Source organism: Colias philodice, chromosome 14 (genome assembly GCF_061535455.1).
Source record: "Colias philodice isolate Cphi_HAF_F1 chromosome 14, ilColPhil1 Martin Lab GWU primary, whole genome shotgun sequence".
Lineage (NCBI taxonomy): Eukaryota > Metazoa > Arthropoda > Insecta > Lepidoptera > Pieridae > Colias > Colias philodice.
In genome coordinates, this window is record NC_143099.1 from 11,371,935 (window position 1) to 11,390,549 (window position 18,615).

The 18,615-nt window shown below is 33.6% G+C and overlaps 1 protein-coding gene across 10 annotated transcripts in view; it reads right to left on the reverse strand.

The window, feature by feature from the left end:
* Positions 1–18,615, reverse strand: part of js (jiangshi) — a 50,240-nt gene that overhangs the window by 3,778 nt on the left and 27,847 nt on the right. For all 10 annotated transcript variants that reach the window (XM_089703178.1, XM_089703177.1, XM_089703184.1 and 7 more), the window contains exon 4: positions 617–767. In XM_089703178.1, the coding sequence (XP_089559304.1) occupies positions 617–767 (151 nt within the window). The remainder of the gene's footprint in view (positions 1–616; positions 768–18,615) is intronic.

Genomic DNA, 18,615 nt, shown 5'->3' on the forward strand with positions numbered 1-18,615 from the left:
TTTGCGCTAACTACGTATTTAGGTATATAAGTTGGAAATTAAGTTATATTAGTTTCAAGAAATATAAAAAAAAATTATACGATCAATTAACATAATATAACTACAAATTCCTTCATGTGGCTCTTATTGCAAGAATTCAAAACCAGAAATCGGACTTCAAGGCATTTCAGAAATGAGCCATAAGTCCATAAAAAGCTAAAGCATCTGCAATACCTATGTCTAGACTCTAGCTGTGCTCTAGCCAATGTTTCGTGGTAGCGATGACCACTTAACCTCAAGTGACCTGCATTCACATTATTTATCTTGTTCTGCTATAAAAAGCAGATCTGAGTAGGCTGAAGATTTGTCGTAAATTTAGCAACAATTTTGCAATGCTGAAGTTTGTGTAGTTGAACGTATAGTAGGTAGGTAATATTATCATACATTTGTATGTATCGAGCATACTGCGCTAAAATAAGCTACCAACAAAAGCTAATCATCATAGAAAATTTTCAAAAGACCCGGGAAAATCCAATTAGGTATATACAATTCTCTTTTGAATCCGACAGTTGACCATACGTATACCTAATGAATAAAATTTCTGACCTCTAAGTACATCTACTAATAAAGTACTGACCTATAAGCAAGTTGGCATCATAGTTATCCTCCGAGTTGGAACAGTTGACCATGTACCAGTGGTCGCAGATCAGCATTCGTTGTTGGAAAAGCGTGGTGTTCGGACAGGAGTAGCTGAACTGCCGCCCGAGGCCATCGCACATGTGGTAGATCTGGAATCAGAGATGGGCTATAAGAATATTATGTATTATATTTAGTTGGGTTAGTTGGGTTACCTGGAAGAGATGGCTCTGTAGCCATAAGGTCGCCTATTGTGCAATTTATGTATATTTTACTTAATGTTATTTCATTATTTTGGTGTGTACAATAAAGCTTTCATTCATTCATTCATTATAAAACCGAAGAGTTTATGTTTGTTTGCTTGAACACACTGATTCCAGGAACCACGGGTCGATTTGAAAAATATTTCAGTACCGGGAAAGGCTGTATATCATCACACTGAGACCATTATAGGAGTGGCGCAAAAAAACACGCGGGACATCTAGTTATGTATATTCGTCGAGTTGAAAGGGAAAGTACTCTAGAATACTTGAAGTAAACTTAAAAAGTATAGAGCGAATTTGAAAAAGGCTTTTACCAGATAGTTGTGTTATTCTAAAAGACATAGTTAAAACTTTTGTTATTATTGCGTTTCACCCGAAGACGAGCGGATAGTTAATAAAAACACACACATATGTAGAGACTCAACTCTCAACTATTTTAATTTATTTCCAAGTTAAAGAAGCTTCGCTTATTTTGGCATTCGATAGATAATAACGTGTGACATCTCCAACAATATGCATTATTAATTTGAGCGAAAACAACAACCGAGATATTAAATTCATAATGAACTTACGCAAGTGTATAAAACACGAATGATAAAACGACATCTTCTCAGAAATAGATTCATTCACGAATCGTAAATGGTCAATTAGTCTAACGACCCGTTTATATACGGTTTTTTATACACTAGCTTCCCACCCACGGCTTTGCCCGCGTTGTCTGAAATTTAATAAATTATACAGGCGGACAAATTTTCAATGGGCTCTGTAGGAAAATTCTTTAAATACTGAAGATGGCAAATTTCGCTAAAAAGTTACATTACTTTATTTCTAAAAAGAAATAGTATGCATGTATATACAGGTTTTCGAAAATTGACACTTTCCATGAGAACAAAATAGAGATTAACGATTGACGTTTTAAGTTCATCATGTTACCACTTACCACTGACGCAGTACCTAAGATTTTTTTATATTTTATCAGCGATTACTCAAATTATATCTGCATAAAATTAGTAAAATATCTTATTGTCAAAACAATTCCGTAATACAAACGATATTGTATCGTATTGTATAGCATATTATATATAACTAGCGGTCCGCCCCGGCTTCGCCCGTGGTACATATGAAAAATAGATGTTGGCCGATTCTCAGACTGACCCGATATGCACAGAAAATTTCATGAGAATCGGTCCACCCGTTTCGGAGGAGTATGCAGACTAACATTGTGACACGAGAATTTTATATAAGTATAAGATAAGATATACATAAGGACGATCAAAAGATATACATACCTACATTTATTATTAAGTATAAAGTTATTACATTTATGTCGACACCCACGTTGCTAGGTCGTTACTCGTTTATTATTTATTTCATTTCCATTAAAATTCAACATTATAATGGTCAATAAGTATAGGCTTAATGGAATGTACTGATTAATACCACTTAATACCTATGTGAAAAACACTAATATAGCCATCTTTGATTTAAATACCTGTAAATGTATTATTAAGTTTTTTAATCATAGTTAAGTTAATAGCTAATATCTAATATATTCTCATAAATATGTTTAATGTAGTAAGAACGTTTAAAATACCAAATAGACGAATACTCACACGGCACCGGGCACATGACTACAGATGCTTTATTTTATATTTATTAAAAACTAGCGGTTCGCCCCGGCTTCGCCCGCGGTACATATTTCGCAATAAAAGGTAGCCTTTGTTCTTTCTCAGGGTCTAAAGATTGTCTGTGCCAAATTTCATCAAAATCGGCCCAGTAGTTTATGCGTGAAAACCATACATACATACATAGATACCTATTTGCATCATTACAAACATTTCCTTTTAGATAATTTTAAATAACAATAATAAATATCCTCTTATCAAGAATTTTTGGGCATTTTTTGCAACACCACACCGCGACCGTTAGGTACCTACTATAGCAGCCTTTCTAGTGAAAAGTCTTGTCCCTATCACAATAATAAAATTAAAATTAGTTGTTCCTTTGATGATGGCACGTACAAATAAACTCTACAGTTTTATAAAATTAGAAGAATACATATTAATTAATGACCTTTATATTTAACACATTTGTATATATTCTTCAAATAAGACCAGAAGAAAACAATTATAGTAATTACTTTGTAATTCCGGCACTTTAAAGGAAGTTATGTGCCGGAACATCTATGTAAAATAATTATAATTTGATTTTGATACAAATACTTTTAAATTGTACCAATGAGCTAATGTGAACTTGATACCTATTTAAAAAAAATTGTACCTATTGTAAGTATTGAATGTTGAAGGGGGATCACATAATATTGAAAAATTATCTAATTATAAAATAATATTAATTACATAATATTTAAGATGAAATAAAAAAAATCATTGTTGACCTTAAAATTTTGACTACTATTGCTTAACCCTGTTAAAAGAAGGCTTGAAATGATACTAAATATATTTACGTTCAATCAATTTAATTAAATACGTTTTTATGTTATTCAGAAAAATTTTGCATTAAACACTTGACCGTAATTTGAAGCTTACTTCATTGAGAAGGTACCTAGCTTTTTCCGCCTATTTTTCCCTCTCTTTCCGTTGTATGTATGCTATCTCTCTCGCACACCTCTCCACCAGGTGGCGGGGCGCACGATAATGTCGGGCGCTGGATGTTTTTCATTGGCGTCTAGCTTCCGCCGCGAGAAGGTTGTCTACAAGACTACAACCTTGGTGCTATTAAGTATTAAGTATTGCTTAAAGCAAGTGCTAAAAGTGTTAAAAAGTGTATCCCGTCGGATCGGTACAGTGAGTTATTTTTACATCTATTCTAATAATATTTTACTTAAAAATGAGTAAAAATCTTTAAAGTCAACTGTATAATCGTTGGACTTTATTTAAAATGCTGAGGTTTTTAATGAATCCTTCAGCAATAGTTTATTTTTCAATATGCTTAAATACTTAATAGCATGAATAAAGATATTTAAAATTAACGATACAACCGTTACATTTTACTTGAAATAGTAACTTTTCTTTTGAAATATTTCATTATGCAATATGTACTAATTAATATTTGAATTTTTAATACTGTGAGTAAAGCTATTTTAACGGTGTTACCGTTCGGCTTTACTCGAATCGTTAATATTACTTTTGTGATTATTTGATATTACTAGATATATCAAATACCCTCTCTTGTATATAGATATTTTTAATATTTTATTTCATTTTTAATAATGTGTTTTTATTACAAGGGTACAAGTGAATTTTTCGTGGAAAAATTACAATTAATACTTAGTATGGATATGAGCCAACTCAAAGCTTTACAGGCATACAATCCATTGCTACGACTTTATTACATTGTCGTTATCGCTAGGAACGGTTCGGAATTCCTATCATAGTTTATTACTAAAAATTATCGAACGAGATGAGTCAGCTCCAAGAAGTCACGACATGTCAGAACATGTTGTGATATTATTTTATAAATCGTACGGGAGTTACCGCTCAACTGAATAATGATGGAATTCGCTCATGTATAGTAGATACGTACCATGAATGTTCCACACATTCAAAACTATCCGTAGTCTATACGTGTCCTTTTATGAGTATTATTCTGATCCGTTTTTATGTGAAAATAGACATATTACACACGGCTAATTTGATTGAAAATTACGTTTCCTATGTTCAAATGATGCAACTTTTTTGTTAAAACGAGTAAGTACCAAAAATTTTACAATTAAATTCTTTGGTTTACTGAACTTGTGCTGAAAGGGTTATCGTATAATAATTATCGAGATATCTTAATATAAATTAGATTTAGATACACTTATTTCAAATGATTTAAAATTCACTTCTAACGTTTTAGAATAATATTATAAACTTGTACACCTTGACAAAAAGTAAAAAATTGCGGGTGAGTGGAGATTATTTTGTGCAATTAAATATAACGTCCTACGACGGTATGGTTGCGTTCGTAAGGAATGTTAACGGATATAAAGCAACTAAATGTTACATCGATTGCATGAACAAAAATAAATATGAATCGAAGTTCATTTTAAAATTTAGTGAATTGATTTGAATTATGAATTTATTAAATGTCGCTAACATTGGAAAATAAGTTAAAGGACCTTGTTAATTGCTATATTATTTAAATGATTATTTACTGCTATTTTTATATTAGCACTAAGGTGTATTCTTGCTCGAAGCAGAATACATAAATGTGGCCACTACTCCTCGCAGGGGTTAGCCAGGTCAAATTCACCCTCGCAGGGTGTCTCTTAAGCATTTTTTGGCAGGCCCTACTTATTTCTAGTTACAAACATCCCTCGCGCAGCTGTCGCTCGCAGGGAAATGGTGCAAATATATATCGGCCCTCGCGGGGCTTTGATTACAATCGTCCCTCACGGAAAAGATGGTGCGAATATATATCAGCCCTCGCGGGGCTTTGATTACAGCCGTCCCTCATGGAGAAATGGTGCAAATATATATCAGCCCTCGCGGGGCTTTGATTACAACAGTACCTCACGGAGACATGGTGCAAATATATATCAGCCTTCGCGGGGCTTTGATAACAATCGTCCCCACGGGGAAATGGTGCAAATATATATCAGCCCTCGCGGGGCTTTAATGGCGATTGGTGCAAATATACAAAGGATTGATCATTAAAATGATCATAGATATTTGCTTTTGTCAACGAGGACCCACAAAAGAAGTTTTGGATATGACCGTATCGGATCTTCACTCTTCTAAGGTAGGTAGAAAAAGGTTTTGAAATCTACTTCACAGTGGGCAGTATAGTAAATGACCTAATAAATACAATAAAGGTTAGATACGGCAAATAATGGGCGCATGAAATTGATACTTCGTATCCTAAAAGTTTACGCTTCAGGAATCAGGAAACCACCATTGGTTTACCAATTATGGAAATTGGAATTGAACAAATTGTATTTACCAATGCAAAGCCTAATCACAACAAAGGAAGGCGAGTCGGATCAAATATCATCTCGCAGATGATTTGTGGCGGTGGTTTCGAGGATTGTCACCAAGCCTTGTGTCAACGGTATGTTTGGTATCGTAATTAAATGGCACTAGCCGACCAATTTTCATATACAAACATCGGAAGAGATTTTTTAATCGCAAAGCGATTGAATGTAACAAATGACGATTGATTACGTATAGTTGACCTCTCATAGGCCTATTTTAGTTGCCCGGTCTTGTAGGCAATTTATTTGACTCGTTTTTCAACCCATTTGACCTCATTATTGCACCCATGAGATTTTTCTTCGGGGCTCAAACAATAAATCGCTGAGGGATTAGGATAATCGTTTGTTAGACAAGTTTTTTTTTTTTTGTCATCCCACCAGGATTATTATATTGTATAATAAAGTTATATACAACTATTAACGTAAAACGTTTAAGTACTCAACGAATGCTGAGAATACTGACTGTTGAGTTACATAGGATAGAGGATAAATAACGGAAAGTCAATCTTTCCAAACAAAAGCCTCTTATTATTAGATATTACTTGGAACCCCTACCCTTAACGAGAAAGCTCTGCCAAATGACTTCTCATTTCTTTGCTTTGAGGGGGGGGGGGCAATAAATGAAATGTACAGGCTATACGGCTTTTAAAATATAAGTCTGGTAAGCGAACTAAACTTTGCTGGTTTAGTTCTTGCTATATCGCTATCCGTGCCTGCTTCTCGTGTTTACGGGTGAATTAAGTTTATCAATAGTCATAAATGCAATGCTATTCAGAGGATATACTGCATTTAAAACATGACAAAGTCTGGTAAGCGAACTAAACTTTGCTAGTTTAGTTCTTGCTATATCGCTGTCCGTGGCTGCCTCGCGTGTTTACGGATGAATAAAGTAATGTCCTGTCTTCGCATCCACAGCTAACTGTCCTATACTGTCATAATCTTAACACAGATTCATTCGACATAGCTCCCCACGAGCTCAGTTCTTCATTTTTGCACTCGCACAACTGTGGACAACACAAGAGCAATGCCTCCATTGGTAGCAGTTACAATCAAGGGATAACTAACCTTAGGCTAGCCATATTACGGATGTTGGAACAACCGACTATATTCAGGGCAATTTTCTTTGTTCAGTGTAACGTTTAGACTGTCGTAGCATTCCTACGGAACAAAGATGGGATCAGATCTGCATCCTTAATGCAGTTAATCGAAAGGAGATACTTTCAGACGACGATAGTATTCAAAACCCACCATATTCCTTAACATAATAATGCATAGTTAAGCTTATAATCTCTCTTGCCATTATCCTGCAGCAGAATTCCTTGGCGATAATTTATCCTCGTTAGAACGAGCGAGGGTTGTTACGATAATATGAGAAATCCTAGTCAGTTAGAGACCTGAACGACGCGATAGAGTACCGCTATTTCAGTAGTAGTAACACCTAGAAGGGTGAAGGTATTCTGGAAAGCGGAACTGAAGGCCCGGTCAGCAGCATCAGCCACCTAATAGACAGTGTTCAGTGCTGCACCACTATAATCTGCAAAATGACTCTGACGGTATGAAAATGTGGAGTACATTTTCAAAATATCAAATGATATAGTTGGAATAAAAATCCTATTTGCCTCCGTCTATCCAAAAGACATACGGAGTAGCTAGTAGTAGTTGGTTGAATTAGAATAAAGTAACTATAGTTAAAATCCTTTGTTACTGACTGGATAAATTTGGCTCTTTTCCTATCTGACGTTCATATAGCTGTTGACTGCCTAGTGTTGTGCACAAACACTATTATTATAAACTAGCGGTCCGCCCCGGCTTCGCTCGTGGTACTTACGTTTTCTCTACATAAAAACCATCCTCGTACTTCAAGGAATATAATAAAAGAATTATCGAAATCGGTTCAGCCGTTCTCGAGTTATGCGCTTACCAACACATTTTGCGATTCATTTTTATATATAAGAAGATAAGTCACGTTATGTAGTCCCGAGGCTTTCGGTATATAAGTTCTGATGTAAATCATAATTATATCTTAAAACCGAATTGATTAAAAGTAACGTACTTGGCTGTAGTAATTGCAGTTTTGGGACACAGATAAGCTCCTTATCATTTTAGTCTCTTAAGTTCAGTATATTTGTTTCCAGTACAGAGTTTATGACCTATCAGTTTTAAATAAATAATTCATGCATTGTACTGAAAGTACTAGCCATGTTTAGATTATGATTGGTGGCGTTGGCTTAGCGCACGGTTTGGTTGGATGTTAAAAATCTGTATTATAATTAAAACCGTTTACCTGTTTTGATATTTTATTGCCTTATTCAAGGGGTGACCTTTTAAATTTATTTCTGACCCCAAAAGTAAGGACCAAGTTCTCTTCTTGTCCGCTTGTAGCAGGTTAGGTTAAAACTGTGTGAGTTGAGACAGTTGGTAATTCTATGTTAAGATGATTCAATTGTGCTTCTACAGAGTTCTAATTGAATAAATAAAGGTTTGAGTTTGAGGTATTTTTGCCTCGTCGGGATCAGCTGTTGCTTCATTTTGTAAGTAACATCTAAATGCGTAATTGAAAGTCGTTACTGGCGCTTTCGCAGATTTACGCTAAAGATAGTGAAAATTGTAGTAACTTTAACTTTTCAAGCCCAAAAGGTTAACTAAGGTACGCTTGAACCAATCTCATAAGTTCTAATACTTTTAATCATTATGATTAACTTTTTGGTTCTTATTTGATTAACTTTTCATCTGGGATTGTTAATATATTATATAATATAAAAATTTGTGTGATTTATTGGTAGGTATACTATCTGCACACCTTACTCTTTCAAATAAAGAAATAAGTAATTACTTATGTATTCAAATTCACATTGGCGTCCATATATTGTACACCAGGTGGGTAACAAACAGGTCTCAATGAAGTAAGCTTCAAATTACGGTCAAGTGTTTAATAGCTGTGTTTTACCTGAAAATAAAACACATATTAAATACTTACCTATATTTGAAGCTTACACTTAACGTCCACCTGTTGTGGATTTCGACTCAATGAAAAACATCCAGCGCCCGACATTATCGTGCGCCCCGCCACCTGGTGGAGAGGTGTGCGAGAGAGATAGCATACATACAACGGAAAGAGAGGGAAAAATAGGCGGAAAAAGCTAGGTACCTTCTCAATGAAGTAAGCTTCAAATATAGGTAAGTATTTAATATGTGTTTTATTTTCAGGTAAAACACAGCTATTACTATTAATTATACCTATATTTATCTGAGAAACAATCTTTCACGAAAAAACGTTAATATTTTTAGCGAATCCTGCCACCGCCGAATTCATTAATTGGTCCACATAAAATACAGGAAAAAACAAAATCAAATCAACGAAACCACAATTTGGCTAAAATGCAATCAAAATTATAACCAATAAAAATTCATGACCTATCGAGGGTCATCATTACAAAAGAATATTAATAAACTGTATTAGCATTTATAAAAAGTTGAAATGTGATTGTTGATTTAATCAGATCACGAACAAAAAGTATTTTTTTATTATTTTATTGCCAAGGTCTTACTTCCTCATACCAAAAGAAGACGCCATCGATAAAAACCAAGATCAAAGTAATGGCCAATTAAATCTAAATTACGTTTTTGTCAAATTGGATTTGGTGTGTTTTTTCTATGAGCTTTTGTATTATCTTGATATCCATTTAAAGTAAGTGCCCGAGGCAAAATAATAAAATACATTATTTATTTACAAGAGCAAGGCGGAGGTAGTAATCAGATTTTAAGATTTATTTATCACTCGATTGCTAATAACATGAAACAGGGAGAAAAGCTTCAGGAGAAAGAAGCTTTCTAATCTCAATAATTTTTCTGGAAAATGATAATAAAATATATCTAAAGCTTGTTATTAATATAATAACAGATATGCTCATCAAGTTTTCACCAAAATAGAAAATGTGGGAAAATAACAAACACAACGGTCCAAATAAGGCCTTGAGTGCCATCAAGTATCACGTACCTATTCAATGGTGAAATACATAATTTATACAATCCGTCCAGCGGTTCCTGAAAGCGTTCAAACATACAAAAGCTCAAAGCTTTATATTATTAGTATACTAGCAAACCCGGCGAACTCCGTTTCGCCACCAGAGTCACCTTTACTTTGCTATAAACCTCACGGAGCCCGAGACCTTTCCAACGAATGCAAAACCGTGGAAATCGGTTCGTGCGTTCTGGAGTTCAAAGTCAGGAAGGAAAACCCGACTTATTTTTGTTATTAGTATATAATATGTGAATCCAATTACAATAACGCGTCTGCACTACTCAAACCTTTCTTGAAAAGATTAAGTAACTAATTACCTACTATTATGGCGCCGTCATATTACAATAGCTATTACAGAAAATCTACCAATATGGTGACAATACCATATTAATGCGTGTTCTTGACACAGAGTCGCGTGGGTTTCCTCTCTTACATCATGAAACTTGTTAGTCAATAAATTTTTAGATTATATAAAATACTAGACAATTTCGTTCTAGAATTCTGTTTTTGGATTAATCTGTGGTTTCTGCAATAATGTACAGTGCAACAAAAAAAATGTGTTACTCTGCGAAATTTGTGATTTCAAAATAGCTCTATTTTTGAAAGTCCTCATTATTAATTATCACTATCAATACCTACATAGTATAAAACAAAGTCGCTTTCTCTGTCCCTATGTCCCTATGTCCTTTATCTTTAAAACTACGCAACGGATTTGGAAGCGGTTTTTTTAATAGACAGAGTGATTCAAGAGGAAGGTTTTAGTCTACATAATTTATAAGGTTGTAGACAAAGCGGGCGAAGCCGCGGGCGTTATGCTAGTAAATAAATAAAGAGAAAAATTTTAAGAGCTTTTTACAGTCAACCCCCGAATTATCATTATTAAAGTTCTTCAGTTAAACTTATCCATACTAATATTATAAATGCGAAAGTAACTCTGTCTGTCTGTCTGTTACTCAATCACGCCTAAACTACTGAACCAATTTGCATGAAATTTGGTATGGAGATATTTTGATACCCGAGAAAGGACATAAGCTACCTTTTATTGCGAAATATGTACCACGGGCGAAGCCGGGGCGGACCTCTAGTTTAAATATAAGTGAAGAACAATTCGAACGATTCAATATTCAACTCATATTCAACTAGACTTCTTTAAAAGCCCTTTCAATTATTATCCTAAAAGTACACACTTTCCTAAATTATTATTACGCATCACTATTCTAACTCATACATATCCTACAACCTTTCAACATTTTCACAACACTACATCAATACGCTAACCATGTTTTTAAATAAATTAAAAACAAACATAAAACCTCGGAAAGTAAGAGTTTAAGATCCAAAGACCTTGAACCTTATGTTACGTAACTCACGAGTGAAATTACGGCCGTCTGGTCAAGCGGTGATTCATTCTTATCTCGAGACATTCGTATGGTGAATTTTGTTTTTATTTACATATTAATTTATTCTTTGTAAAAACTATCCATAAAAAGATAGTACGTATCTTAATAGAACTTACTTCCTAAAAGCAAAAGTTTTTGAATTGGATGTACCTAGTTATGTCTGTAACGCTTTCAGAATAAAACGATATTGGCATCTTTGGCATTTATAATAATTGCAGTATACCTAATAGACATTTGATTTATAATAATTATTTTTTAACAAAAAACTAAACCGACTTCAAATTTTCAGAACTGAACCAAATTTAAATGGGACGAAATCGGAGGTACCAACTTTCCGAAACATAAGTAGGTATCTAAAGTTATGATAGTAACAAATACAAAAAAATGCAGTCAATTTTCAGAACCACCTCCTTTTTTGACGTTGTTTGAATTTAAGAATGAGCTAATCCACATTAATACCTACCTACCTAATTTTAAAATTGAGCCAACTTACTGTATACGACATAATTTTGTAAAAAAATACATTGACAGAATAAAATAAAATGGCACAATCGGTATTACATAAAATGTAAAATGATTGTAATAAAATAATTATTCTCTACACGTTTAGAATCTCGTCTTCCGTCAAAAAGTGGGTCACTTTTTAGCTCTCTTGCATGTCAAATTGTCAATGTAACTTTTTGCTAACCTACGCGCGATTCGTGCCCGATTTAAAGGTACATATTAATTTTAGAAATTTTGGGGTCATGACCTTATTATTACAATGGTTAAAATAAGATTTTTTACCTTTTTATGCTTGATATTAGTTTTAAATTTTAATAATAAAATTATTTTTAGCACATTGTGCGTTATTGATTCGATGAGGTTAGTTCTACCGTCTACGTGGTTCTACTTTATACTTTTTTAGTAATAAACTTAAAACGTGACAGTAGATGAGCCATAAGGATAGAGAAGATAACTTTTTTTAACAAAAGCTACCTACACCATCGTTTTAATTTGCTATATTATTTTGCTTTTGATTTACAAAGATGTGCTCTATGTTTAATGTATTAATTTATACTGTGCACATGATCCTATTGGCCCTTAACCCTTAAAGGTCTCTAAACAGCATTATAAGTTAAAATCAAGTGCAAATTGTGTACGACACTGATGTACAGACTATAGTCGCATACCTAATATTAAATCTGTGCACATAAATTATTAAGAATTATGTTCCAGAGACAAAATTTATAGACACAGTAAAATTTATGACAGTCCGATTGATTTCTCGTCAAGATTTTAAAATCTGTAGAGCTCTACTCGTTATTATTCTGTGTCTGTAGTTCGGAATCGATGTTATTTTTCTTAGCTCAGTTTTTTTTTTATTTTTTTTATTTACAAACAAATAAAAAACACAGGCAAATATTGTAAATTTGAAGATTCAGTTTAAAGCCTTGTGCTAAGAAATGAATACCGTCAGCAATTTTCTGTGATGCAATTCTATTATTTTTGCTGGTTCTATTCAAATTTACATTTAACATGACGGCGCTTAACATCTATCCTAAAAATGATCAATCACTGGACAAATATCTACTTTTTCAAACCATTAAACTAATCTAATAAATCTTACAACACCGTTATTTTTGCTGACGGTACCTACGTGCGTAAAGAATGCGAACGAACGGCTTATACATAAAGATGTTTCTAATATCTATGCCCTATAGTTTAAAGAACAATGGGTGCGTCGGTGTGTCTCTATGCACCTTCCAAACGGATGCCCTTGAATACACATCTTGTAATCACTTATATTTATTACCTACACCTATTTACTTATGAGATAGCAATCCGTGGGACTTTTTCCGATTTCGAAAATGAGGTTATCCGTTTATCACTAAACTGGGTTATAATTTTGTTGTATCTACTTTCCGATATGTATACGCAATGTTATGGGTAGTAAGTTTGATCTGTTTCGTATGCCATATTTTTATATTTTATAGGTATGTATTTTAGAAATAGAAATAAGGAACAAGGAATTACATATTTTCTTGAGAGAAGTTCTGTACAAAATCGCGTCAAACTGAACTCTTAGAAATTCTATAATTTTTTTAAATAGATTCGTCTATCTAATTGATTCGTCCATAGAGTTATTAAACTAAGTCCATACTACGGCTCTACCGGAAAATTTACAGTAGCGATACTAATAAACCAATAAATTAGTATTACCAATTTAATGCCACTGAATTTTAATTAGCATTGGAACGAATTTAGATTTGATTAAATAGTGATTTTCAAATACCAATGCAAACATTAAATCGATCAACTTTTGACACGAGTTATGTTCATCGTAAAATAAGATGGCGTTTTGTAAGGTTCTGTCGTAAACCAACACAATAGTCGTTCGCACGCTGCTCGCAGTTTATTTATAACGAAATGGAATGGAGGCCGTGACACGTTAATTTCTTCTAGAAATTGTTTGTTTATATTATGTAGGTAGTTGGTAAGAAACATGGGTGCGCTGAGCGCAAGTGTTCTTGCATAAAACAGCGGGATTATAAGCCAAATTTACTCTTGCAATAAAATAATTCAGGCAGTTTAAAAGCATAATTATTATAATAATGTGGTTTAGACAAAAACTACACGATTTAATATTTACATTTTGTAGTGAAACTTCTCTAGGCGCGATGAGCGTAAAATTTCAAGGTCGCGTCATGGCAATACCGTCACGTCGCGTCACCGTGGAGTATGACGACGATTTTGGTATCTTTGAATCTTGCCTAATAAGTTTCACTTCTGACACGTATGCTCGGCACAAACGCTTCTGTTTTGATAATTTCAATGTATTGATTATTATTATTTACTAGCGGTCCGCCCCGGCTTCGCCCGTGGTACATATTTACGTTTTCTCTACATAAAAACCATCCTCGTACTTCAAGGAATATAATAAAAAAAGAATTATCGAAATCGGTTCAGCCGTTCTCGAGTTATGCGCTTACCAACACATTTTGCGATTCATTTTTTTAAATAAGAAGAAGAAGATTGATCTAACCCTTCCTAGTCCATCAGTTTCGCAAATGCGAAAACAAAAATCCATAAAAGGGTGAAATTCAAAAATTGTGAGATCTCTATAATCTCTTTACTTATCCATTTCAATTATGTACCTAGTTATCTTCTTACAGTGGATTTACATCAAACGAACATAGAGCTAGAACTAAAGCAAGAGCATTCATAAGTGATCTTTTAGTGTAAACGAAAACTTGTATTCAGTGTTCTTCAGTATGAGAACATTGCATAGAATCTTGTTGAACGCACTAAGAACAAGGAAAGAATGGTCTACGCCTGTTTACACTAAAATAATTTGACATAGTAGGGGTAGAATGAGCATTCGCTCGTCTCATGCAAATCGAGCCTTATAATGATAACATGAAAACTGAAAAGTACGCAAGCGACGGCCGCGGCGAGACGGAAATCTAGTAGAAATATATTATAGCTTATCAACATTATAGCAATGAAATAACCTCAAAGGTTGCAAGCGATCCTGAGACAATTTTAAAACAATGGCATTCACCTTGAGTGTAAATATCGTGTTTATAAGGATACTAATTTAATTAAAAATTGTACAGTTTTCGTCTGAGGTGCGAAATTTTTATGAGGTTTTTTTCGAAATAATATTTTTTTTAATCCGTTCTTTTATACTTATTACTAGATTTCCGCCCGCGTTTTCAAAGGAAAACCCGCGTAGTTCCCGTTCCCGTGGGATTTCCGGGATAAAACCTATCCTATGTGTTAATCCAAGTTACCCTATATATGTGTGCTAAATTTCATTGTAATCGGTTCAGTAGTTTTTACGTGAAAGAGTAACAAACATCCATACATCCATACATCCATACAAACTTTCGCCTTTATAATAGTATTATATATTATATAATTATATATTATATATTATATTATATTATTTACCTTTGGAACCCTTTACAGATTAGACCGAGTGCAATTTTAGTTACAATGGGAATAATTTTTCCCTGTAAAGCATATATACAGGGTGTAATCAACGATTCATCATCACAACACAGAGATTTATAAGTCAGATTATAAATATAATGGGAATGGAGTACCGCAAGGGAGCATATTGGGACCTCTTTTGTTCCTATTATATATCAATGACCTACCTAATGTAATTGTGAATGAGTCTGTTTTATATGCTGATGACGTTTCGGTTATTATTTCGGAAAAGAATGGAGTTGACTTTGAATTTTCAATCAATCATACTATAATTAAGGTAATCCAATGGTTAGAGGATAATGGTTTAAACGTAAACCTAGCAAAAACAAACTACATCCAATTTTATAATAAAAGCAAAAACAATATGACTCATCTTAATATACACTATGATGGTAAAACGATTCAAGAAGTTACTGAAACCAAATTTTTAGGCTTAGTTCTTGACCAAAGATGTAGTTGGAAATCACAGGTTGAATGTGTTAGTACGCGCTTGAATAGATTCGTGTTTGCACTACGGCGTATCCGTAAGACTGTATCTGAAAAAGCTGCTATAGTGGCATATCACGGTTACGTTGCATCAATATTGCGATACGGAATACTTTTGTGGGGGAATTCCGTTAATATTAATCAAGTGTTTTTAGCCCAGAAAAAGTGTTTAAGAGCTATAGCGGGTGTCGGTCCTCTTGTAAGCTGTAGGCCAATTTTTCAGCGGCTGAAAATTCTTACACTTCCCGGTATGTACATTTTAGAAACCATAATTTTCGTCAAAAAGCATCATAACTTATTCACAACCTTTGAGGATAGCTCGCTTTTCATTACAAGAGACCCGACGCGTTTGCGCATGCCTTTGTGTAGAACGGCGCTCCTTAACAGGAACAGCTATGCAATGGCTATCAAAATTTTTAACCATCTTCCTAAAGAGTTTAGATCACTGCCACTTAATAAATTAAAATGGCAACTAGTGAAATTCCTCGCAGAGCGTTCCTTTTACACAATGGCAGAATACTTCAAATATAAATTTTGACTTTGATTGATTGACTTTGATAATAATGATTGTTGAATGTAAATGTAATGATAATGAAAATAATAAATGAAATTTTGATTTATAATTAAGTGACATAATTTGCATGCTGTTAATAACGGCTGAACATGCTGGAACTCAATTGTTAACATCTATGTATACCATGTTTTTTGGCAAATAAATTAATTTGAATTTGAAATTAATTAATTTGAATTTAATCGTTAAGTGTGCACAGGCGATTTTTCCGTAAGTATGTTAGTACAGATAACAAAAAACTTTAAACTGATATCGAAAGTACTTAACCTAATGAGTAAAATGACCGTAATAAATTTTTAAAAATAAATCGAGAAATATCAAAAAAAATTATCTATAAATGTAGGTATATGGGATATTCATATTTCATACTTTAATGTATGGGAGGGTTTAAAGATAATTTTTTTGATATTTCTCGATTTATTTTTAAAAATTTATTACCGCCATTTTACTCATTAGGTTAAGTACTTTCGATATCAGTTTAAAGTTTTTTGTTATCTGTAATACTTACGGAAAAATCGCCTGTGCACACTTAACGATTACACCCTGTATATTGTATAATTCAAAAATGTGTATTATCCAACATTTTATTACTTATGTCTTCATTTATTTCCGAATGTGTTTTGTCTATCTGTTTTTTGAGGTTTTTTGTTAATTTGTTTTGACTATTTTACAATGCCATCAAACTGAGTTTAGCAACATGTCACTGTATTATCCAATAAAAGACCGTTTTGGCATAGCTTATTAAATGCCATAGATTTAACCCATTCACCAATTCTGTCTCTCTCACACGTAGGCTGTGTGAATGAATACACCGATAACCTAGATAACTTAGGCATCTGCTTTCGACCTTGACTTGGTGAAATGTTAAGTACAAATTATTTTGCACCTTAATTGCTTTTTATAACGCATTGGATTGTTTAATCCATTTATTCATGTGTACATTTAATCATAATATTTGGCAATGAGTAAATCGAGTGTGTTCGTGTGGGAATATCTTTTGGATATATTATGTAATAATAATATGACTTCGGTTTATAAAGTTTGTAAAACAATCAATAAAGTGGGATAATTTTATTTATGTGCAAAAACGAAAATATGTACCTTTTAGAACAATTACACAATTTTCAAAAGTTTGTTCCAACCCTTAGTGCATTTGTATCGAATTACACATAAACTTTATTAAATATTTATTTTATTTACCGGTTATAATATAACATAATACTATATACGCATTTACTTTCTGCCTATTTATCATTATAATTATTAACATTGTATACATAATTTCATTTTATTTATTTATATTATAACTATACATAATTACATACTGATATTATATCTACCTATATTACATGTTTTAACTGATGTATTTATTGCACGCCTCATAAGCGAAGCGTTGACGTGGGTACTACTGTCACTTCGCGCAAAACATAGATCTGATTTTTCAAACTTAAAATGTCTTTATGTATCATACATATTGCACTTGTAAGATAATACATACACACACATATTAAGAAAAAACACTATTTTTAACGTTCATGATATTTTTGATGTCATTTTTGTTATTTAAACTAGTTAAAAAACAGTTTAAAAAAGTTCTGTCTTGGACGTCCGTGTGTCTGTATGTGCGGATCCTTTTTCTTGTTAACACGATAGCGACCGAAATACTTTACTAATCGAGTCTGTTTTTTCTCTTAGGCCGGGACTCCACCAAAGCGGAGACGAGACGAGCGGAGAGGAGATGTTTTTTAAACAACCAATACAATTGAGTTATTGACACGTCTCCTCTCCGCTCAGCTTCAGTGGAGATCGCTGTGCGGAGATGTGTAATATTTGTATGTCGCGATGGAAGCGGAGATGTGAGCTGTGCGATGTGAGCTGTGCACCTTTCGTGTCAGAATGCGTACTGAGCACTCAACGCCCCGCACCCGAGCTGAAAAACATCTCTTCTCGCACAGCACACAGCACACCGCACACATCTCCGCTTTGGTGGAGTCCCGCGAGCTGAAAAACATCTCTTCTCGCACAGCACACAGCACACCGCACACATCTCTGCTTTGGTGGAGTCCCGGCCTTACGCTTGAGTATGCTCAGGAATAGAACCCTTTCATTTTTCAGGGTCTGATTCGATGTGGTTTAATTGTTATTAAATAAACAAAAATAATAATTATAAATATTTATTAAAAAAAAATTATGAGGCGTGCACTTTTGGATTTTCCAAATTATTTATTTATTAGTATCTATCTTATTATTGGAAATATATCTCACATAATATACTCATTTTAAATTATCCCTATATACAACTCTAG